The sequence below is a fragment of the Mesoplodon bidens genome (assembly GCF_964165515.1).
Source record: "Mesoplodon bidens genome assembly, chromosome: 4".
Classification (NCBI taxonomy): domain Eukaryota; kingdom Metazoa; phylum Chordata; class Mammalia; order Artiodactyla; family Ziphiidae; genus Mesoplodon; species Mesoplodon bidens.
Window position 1 is genome coordinate 126641299 of NC_138160.1, and position 8066 is coordinate 126649364.

Here is an 8066-nt window from a genome sequence, read left to right on the forward strand (position 1 = left end):
AAACTGATGCATCTCAGGTTCATTTAACCCTCTACCCAATTCTCCATTCTGGGCTGCTTCTTTGTATGAGCTTAGGAATTCAAGCTGCTTCTCCTTCTCTTTTTTTGTGATTATAGATACTTTTCTACTTTTGGGGCACTTCGTTATTTCTACCTTATTTGCTGTCCCTGACTATAAACACATAGGCTATTTAATATGAGGATGTTACCTAAAGTTCCTGTGAAAGAAATTGTCCACCTGGGGTGATTGTGGTTTAGACTAGGAAGCATTAGATTTGGAGTCAACCCTGAATTAAAAGCCTAACTTTGCCACCTTATTTGCTGGTGATATTAGTCAGGTTACTTAACTTTTCTAAGTTTACTCATAAAATAAGGATAACCTTACAGGGTTATTGTGGCTCATATGTAAAGCAAAGTGAAGTACACAGTGGCCTCGTGATCAGTTCATCTGGTCTGTAGTCCCTTCCTTCCATGGCAAATCATCTCTTGGGGATGGTTTGGTGGTAGAAGTTAATTCAAAATGAGGTCTTAGTTCTTCTTTGGTTATCTCAGCACAAACCTGTCAGACCCAAAGAAGCAGATCTCCAAGTCAAGGCTGAGATATAGTCCTCAGGCTACCAGGGAAAATGGGGAGCTCTACATCACTGCTACTCACCTCAGTAACTAGTAGGGAGTGGCCTCTGCTGGGGGATAATTAAGGCTGAATGCAGAGGCTTCTCCACTGCATAGTTGAGAAAATGTAGCTTTTTTGGTTTCCTCAATGATTCATAGCCTCTTTGAAAAAGTCGTGTCTCACCTGAAATCTACATTGTGAGATATATGGAAAATCTTAAGACTAAACTCCGTTTCACCAGACAGGCAGCATTTCAAAATCATATGCCTGTGTACCTAGACCAGTGCCAGGCACAATAGATGCTCAGTTAAATCCCAAGGGACCCTAAAGGAATTATTTCAGTCAGTGAAAGGTGATGGGCAACATGTTTCTGGACTGAGAGTTTTCCAACTCTTTCTTAAAATGCTAGTCTAGTCCTCATGGGATTACATGTATTCATGATCTATCATGTCCTGTCACTTAATATCTGCAATCACATTTCCTGAGACAGAGTCCTCAGAATGTGAGGAAGATGGGGAAGGAAAAAGCATGAAGGAGACCCTGTCCAAAATTACAGGATTGCTGTATTTTGTAAAACTTGGTTTATTCTGAGTTTGCCTCCATCCTCCGTCCCCAGTATAATCAAACGTGCCTTTGAGGAAAAAGCATATGGGAGCAACAGGAAGTGTTTAGATGCATTTTATTCAACAATCAGGCCAGCCACCCCATCGTAGTGTTCTTATGGGATTTCAGAACCTTGGTTTTCGGCAAGGCCCAGATTTCTGAATGAGGACAGGAATCTGGCGTTTCCTATAGAAGAGATTGGGGGAAAAAAAATCAGCTTAAACTTTGCTGATAAAACGTGACAACGGGAGAAAAACAAGGAAAAAAGATCAGCTTTATTTAAAATAGAGAGGTTTGAGATTCATTTCCATTTCTATTTCTCTTATTCATTTACTCATTCATTTATTCATTAACTCCTCAAATATTGATTGAGAACTATAACATACATTAAGGATACAACAAAAGGGAAAAATGTCCGTCCTTACAGAGTTTACAGATCTAGCAGGGCATTATAAAAAGCTTCTGAAATTAATCTTTAATCCATTGTTGCTTCTTTTCCTTCTGACGTCATTGTCCTAGCTACCAGGTTTCCATCTTAGCTGGTGCCTGGGCTACTTCAGGACCTTCTAATTGATTGATCCTTTGCCTTAGAACTCTGGGGATTCTCATCTGTGAGATCTTGCAAAAGGAAATTATATCCTTATCCCATATGATAGCTGCTTTAGTTAGCATCTAGACAGAGCCCACGGATTGGCTTATTTTCCATAGCTGTGCTGTCTACTATCCCATATAACTATTTAAATTTAAATCAATTAAAGTTAAGTAATATTAAAAATGCAGGATTTCATTTATAGTAGCCACATTTTAAGTGCTGGTACCATGGCTAGAGGCCTCCGTATTGGACAGCATTTCTGTCATTGCAGAAAGTTCTACAGGAGAATACTAGTCTATAGAGAAGAATTTACCAGTATAGATTTTCTAAGAAGACATACAGGAATTAGAAAAAAAGTTCTTACTGAATATATCTGCTAAGCACTTAATGATCAAGGAGATGCAAGCCCTTGTTTGTCTACCCATCTCAAAGCTCAACAACTAAGGTCAGAGCCTGGCTCTAGTTAACCATACAATGTATTTGTTTGGGGCTTTTAATGGGCAGTAGAGACAAAGGCAAAATGGTATACTTGAAAATATGTTGCATTTGAAAAAGACACATTTTCTCAGACCTGTTTTCTTATCGGAGAAATATAGGAAGAGAAGTTACATTTTCTGGCATTCAAATGTTGCTCCCATATTTACAGAATTTTAAAAGAATAGAAAGAGCAGGTAGGACTGGTAGGTTTTAAAGTCTAAGGAAACCGGGTGTCCCAGCTCTATGCTCATATTTTCCCAATGGTTCACTCTAAATACTGGGCCTTTTGATCTCGGCACCTGGAAATTGACCAAGTCTCAAGGCTGTTGTGTTGCTTTCTCCTCCCCTTGGATGGAAATATGATGTTTGACCTTAACGTCAAGAACATAGGCCATGAGAAAATTAACAAGTGGTTTCAAGTTCCTTTTAAAAAGTGGTTTCAAGTTCCTTTTACAATTCTTTAATGTGGAAATTCTTTTGAAAAAGCAGAACATCCGATGTTTTGGGCCTGAAACTTCAGGATATTAGATGTTTCTCTCTGGGGACCTATTTCCACAATTCTTGTTAAATACTGAGAATTTTCTGAAACTACTTAAAGCAGACCAAGAAGAGGGTGCATGGTACAAGGAATTAGAGATGTGGAATGCATGCAGTCATTTGAACCTAAATCAAAGTCTTAATACCACATCAGTTCCAAAATAACAGAGTTTTCTGGGTTGCTTGTGGGATCTCTTTTTTTGTTTTGATCATTCTACACCTTTATTTAACCTGGAGCGCTCTTGTGATGCTATGAAAATGCAAAGTCCAGTTTAAATGACACCCTTTTCATGAATCCTTTCTTGACCCTTTCAGTAAGAAGCAATCTGTATTTCTCCTTCACTCCTGTAGCCTGTTGCTCACACCTCATTTGATGGCATTTGTCACAGGTTACAAGAAGCTACCTTATTTGTGCTATTTTCTTTCAGTTATATCCACTAGGAAAGCAGAGGAGACTAGCACAATGCTTGGCACATAAGTGTTCAGCAGCTGAGTAAGACAGAAAATCTGTGGCCAATTTATTTCTCGGAGTCCCTGAGTCTAATTCCCATCACCTATCCACCTACAATCAGTTCAGAAACTCCACTGAGGCTAGGTCTCACATCCATAAGTGATTGTGTTCACTAAAGTATTACATAAAGTGTTACAAAAATATGTTTTTGGTCACCTAATTTATATAATTCATATTTGCATACTTCAGGGCTTTAGTGAATACAATCATTGCTATCACCAAGAATGATTTTTTAAGTATAATGGTATTTTGGGTATGTGGGCTTTAAAAAATCCAGACTATTTCTTGTTCACTATAAAAGGTTGGGTTTTTATCATAGAAGTGATTTTTTTAAATTAATTGAAAGGAACATTCAAACACTTTCCTTCCTCTAGCCCATTGTCCTTTCTTTAACACCTTTTATACAGCACCATGTTATTATTAATTCCTTTCTCACTTTTGTTCAGTTTTTTCTTCATCTTGAAATACCTCTCTCTCCTTCTTTATGTCCTAGGGAAAACCTCAAACTTTTCCAAATCCTAGCAGGCACAGTTAGTTCTTTTTAATTTTGTGCTCTCAGAGCACTTTGCTTATACTACCATTGACCACACCGTGTTAGCATTGAGTGTAAGCAAACTGGGAGACAAAACGTGTTGGATTTTCTTGTGGATCTCACAAATATTTAGTCTAGTACCTGACTTTAAAGTATAGTGGAAAGAGCAAGGATTTTGTACCAGATCTGCCACTCATGGCTGGGTGATCTTGAACAAGTTATTTAAACTAACTGAGTCTCGATTTCTTCATCGGTATAATAAGCTTAGTATTATTTACCTCATAGAGTCATTGTGAATATTAAGTGCCTCGCATAATGCTTGACATAATAAATACTACTTTCTATCATAATATACACACACACACACACACACACACACATGCACACCTCTATATATAATCATAACATATATAATAAGGAGAAAAAGAAATCAAGGATTGTTTGGGGGAAAACTAGGTATTTTGTTTCTCTCATGGTGAGATTAATGTTATTGGTATATTTTTTGAGGCTTAAAGGGATAATATATGTAAAAATTTGAAGACTTCTAGCTTAAAACATATTTTAAAAGAAATTCAGGTTTGTACTCACATATTTTCAAAACATAACATGCATTCATTAGAATAAGTAACTCCATCCGTCCCACAGACAGGTTCATAAATCCTGGGACATCCACTCACTTCATTTGTACATTTAGCCTAAAAATAGAATGAAACAGAATCATTTCCCATCATTTTTCATTCTTTGAATTTATATCAAAGTCTCTAAAATCTCCCTGGAGTTGATCAGCTTAAAGATGGAAGCATGATTGTGATTGGGAGAGTGATACTAAGTGTTCCAAGAGGAAGAATCCAAAATTTGGAGTCAGAAAACCTGGTTTTAAATAATGCCTCTGCTATCTGCAAGCTGTGTGACATTGGTAAATCTCTTGGTGTCTCTGAACCACAGTCACTTCATTTGCAAAACAGGAATGATGTTGTTTCCCTACCTATCTCATCATGGTGTTGTGAGGTTTGAATAAAGTGAGTGAGATAATGTTCAAATTTACAATTACTACCCGTGCTGGCTCTCTCAGGTCAGCTCCACCTTGGGGCATGTTCTTCCTTGCACATGGTAGTCCTGTCACCCTGGTCTTCTCTAAGTCAATTAAAGACACGCGGTGCCTTCTACCCTTGGGGTTTTTGCACAGCCTGTTTTCTCTACTGTCAGTAAGAACTAGTAATTATCAAATGACTTTCACAGGGCAGACACTGTCCTAAGTGCTTTTCATGTATTATTATATTTAAACTCTACGACTATCCTATGAACTTTTTATTATACTCTTCTTCTGGTAAAGACAGTGAGGCACAAAGAGATTGAATCACCCAAGGCCACACACCTAATGATTGCTGGATCCAGGATTTAAACCCAGTCAATCTAGGTCCTGAGCTTTAGCTCTTAACCACTTTACTCTCCTACTTCTCCCTTTACTAACACTCATTTATCCTTCAGGGCTGAAAATAAATCTCACTGACTTAGGGCACCTTCCCTGATTTAACTAGGCTAGGTTTCTAATGGAACCAGAACTTCTTTATAACACATCACCAATGTAGTAATTTATTTACTTATACAGTTTTGGTTTGCCATTGGCCTTCCCACTAAATATAAATGTAACAAAAAGAGGGACACTTCTTCCTCTGGTCTCCAAATTTACTGAAATTTACATTATAAGTACAAGAAAAACTGGAAAAGTTAGATGTAGAATATTTTTCTAGAGGAAGAACCTAGTTTATTATTATTATTGCTCATTATAAATTAGAGCTCCACCTTGTTGATGAAAAGAACTATGCCAACATGGTCAAACTGGCTGTAAGGAGGAAGGGCTGCTTGGAGTGATGTTTAGAAGGTTTCCACTTAAAATCCTTGTCCTACCAGATAGCCCTAGTATATATAAAAACTCCTTCACAGCAAGCATAATATGACGACAGAGAAATTGCCTGTGTATCAGTGAATTTGTCCTTCAACATAAGTGCCTGTGGCAGAACTACAATTACTATCCTCATTTAATGGGTTAAGTCTTGCCAGCATTCATACTCCTCATATTAACTTCAGGCTAAGTTGAAAGGTGAGTTAGACTGCGCTTTGGGTGGAACAAACAGTCTTGGCCCCAGAAATAAAAATTTATAAAATTGTCTTTACCTCTCTTCCCAGGAATTTAGCTCTGGTACTACCTAGAAAACATAAGTCAGACATGTCAAGTTGGGTCATGAATGGGAGAAGCCTGAGGTATTCTCATTCAGAATTTTCTGCTTCCATTTAAGTCTATGACTTCTCTGCTTCCTCTTCCACCATCCACCCCTTCTTATTACCATTTTTTTTCAAGTATGTCTCATTGGTGTCCATTCACTCCCTGCCTGCTGAAAACTCAAAAAAATTAAGCAAAAATTTGATTAGGACCAAGTATCTCAATTTGATATTTAAGACAAGTTGACCCATTTCCTTGAAAATAGAAATGATGTACTTTACTTACTGCTTCAAATGTGTCAGGCACAGAGCAAATACCTTCTGAACGCTCACTGACATTCTAGTAACAACCAGTTTGTTGATCTCACAGTGATGTAGGAAATACAAGTATCTTTATCTCAGTTTATAGATAAAGGTATGGAAAGTTTCTATAACCAGCTGTGAACACTAGCAATAACCAGGTGTTCTGATGAAAAACTAACTTTTGCATTTCATGTAAGCCTTCTTTTGTAAGTAATGTTTTTAAAAAAATGGAGCTCTTTTGATAATTTACCTTCAGTTCCCAAAGAGCTCCTTCTCTCCATTGCATTATACTGACTATTAGTTCAATTCACATTTCTTGAATTTACAGGTAGATACTTAAAATTGCCATGCTGCATTCTCTAGAAAATAGCAGGTCTTGCTGACATCACCATCAGGAGATGGTGATTGTGGGTGAGCTCACTGCAGGAAAGGAGAACTAATCTGATAGTATCCAGAGGAAGAAATGTTGGTGAGATTTGATTTTGATACTAACAATCTCTGAGGTCATCTAAAGGAAGTAGTTCTTCCTACCTAAATGTATTGAAAAGTAGTGAAACAATTAGGGGCTTGGAGAAGAAGGCCCCTGGAATAGTCAGAACCTGATGAGGTGAGAGTCCCACTGAATTTTAGAATCTAGTTGAGTCTAAAATTTAATGAGCACGTGGTCACCACAGGCATCTATATGTATTAATTAATATGCATGAGAAGGGGAAAAGGGACCACTGCTCCCATAAATATTTAGCAAATACAACAAATAGTATTGTCCCTTTTCTTCGCAAAGTGCTGATTTGGCTGTTAGTAGGTTTCTTTGCTAGATCTGATAAAAAGTTAAAAGTGTTAACCATCTCCAAAGACAAAAAGGAAGCTGATGCCAATGCCAGGGGTTCAGATCATCTGTCAAAATTATTAAGACAGTTTGAAGATATAAACATACCATCTATTCAAGAAGAATATTTTTTCTAGAAATATTCTGTAGGTCAAAAATAAAAAATTTTATCAAACTCTGCCCTTTATACTGGAATAACTGGAAATCATTGTTAGCTATTCATGCAATTCCATGAGAACATAAAATTTGTAAATTGGCCTTAAACATTTACAGAGTTAGAAGTGTACCATATCTCTGACAAAGAGTCAGCCTCATTACCTGGGGAAAACCATTTCATGTCTGGGCAGTTCTCACTAGTAAAATTGTTTTCCTGTGTTATGTTAAAATCCCTCTTTCTATATATAATTCTCATCCACTGATCTTATTTCATCTCACTGGGACCAAAAGATCTGTCCAAGAGTAGACTCTAAGTCTAGAAAGTAATGTGGTCAGTAAAGCAACTGGTCAAAAAGGTTTTACTTAAATCAGAAAAATATGCAAAGCCACCTACCAGATAAACTCAACAGGACCAAGGCAGTGAGAAGAAAGATGCTGGCTACCTTCATGGCTGCAGTGCTGGCTCCAGAGCTCAGTCAAAAACTGAACTCAACTTACCACTTCTCTCTAGAATCCTGGGACTGGAAGGTTCATATAGGCAGGATGGTATCCCAGTCTCCACCTACTGCCCTTTGTCACAGATCTCCTTGGTTATTGATTGACTCCATAGCATAGCCTGGACCCCAGGTTTGGGACACAGCACCAGTGTAAGAAAGGTGAGAGGAATGCCGTAGGCCTAAAATGTGCAAGGTAAAGA

General features: G+C 37.7%; 1 protein-coding gene across 1 annotated transcript; it reads right to left on the reverse strand.

Moving 5' to 3' along the window:
* Positions 1-1274: 1274 nt before the first annotated feature.
* On the reverse strand, positions 1275-7856 carry LOC308616470 (serine protease inhibitor Kazal-type 1-like). The gene is made up of 4 exons (XM_081232702.1): positions 7760-7856; positions 6040-6067; positions 4453-4559; positions 1275-1401 (listed from the first exon to the last, which is right to left on the reverse strand). Exons 1-4 carry the CDS (start codon positions 7816-7818, stop codon positions 1341-1343), a joined length of 255 nt encoding a protein of 84 aa, XP_081088828.1. The 5' UTR covers positions 7819-7856; the 3' UTR covers positions 1275-1340.
* Positions 7857-8066: the final 210 nt, after the last annotated feature.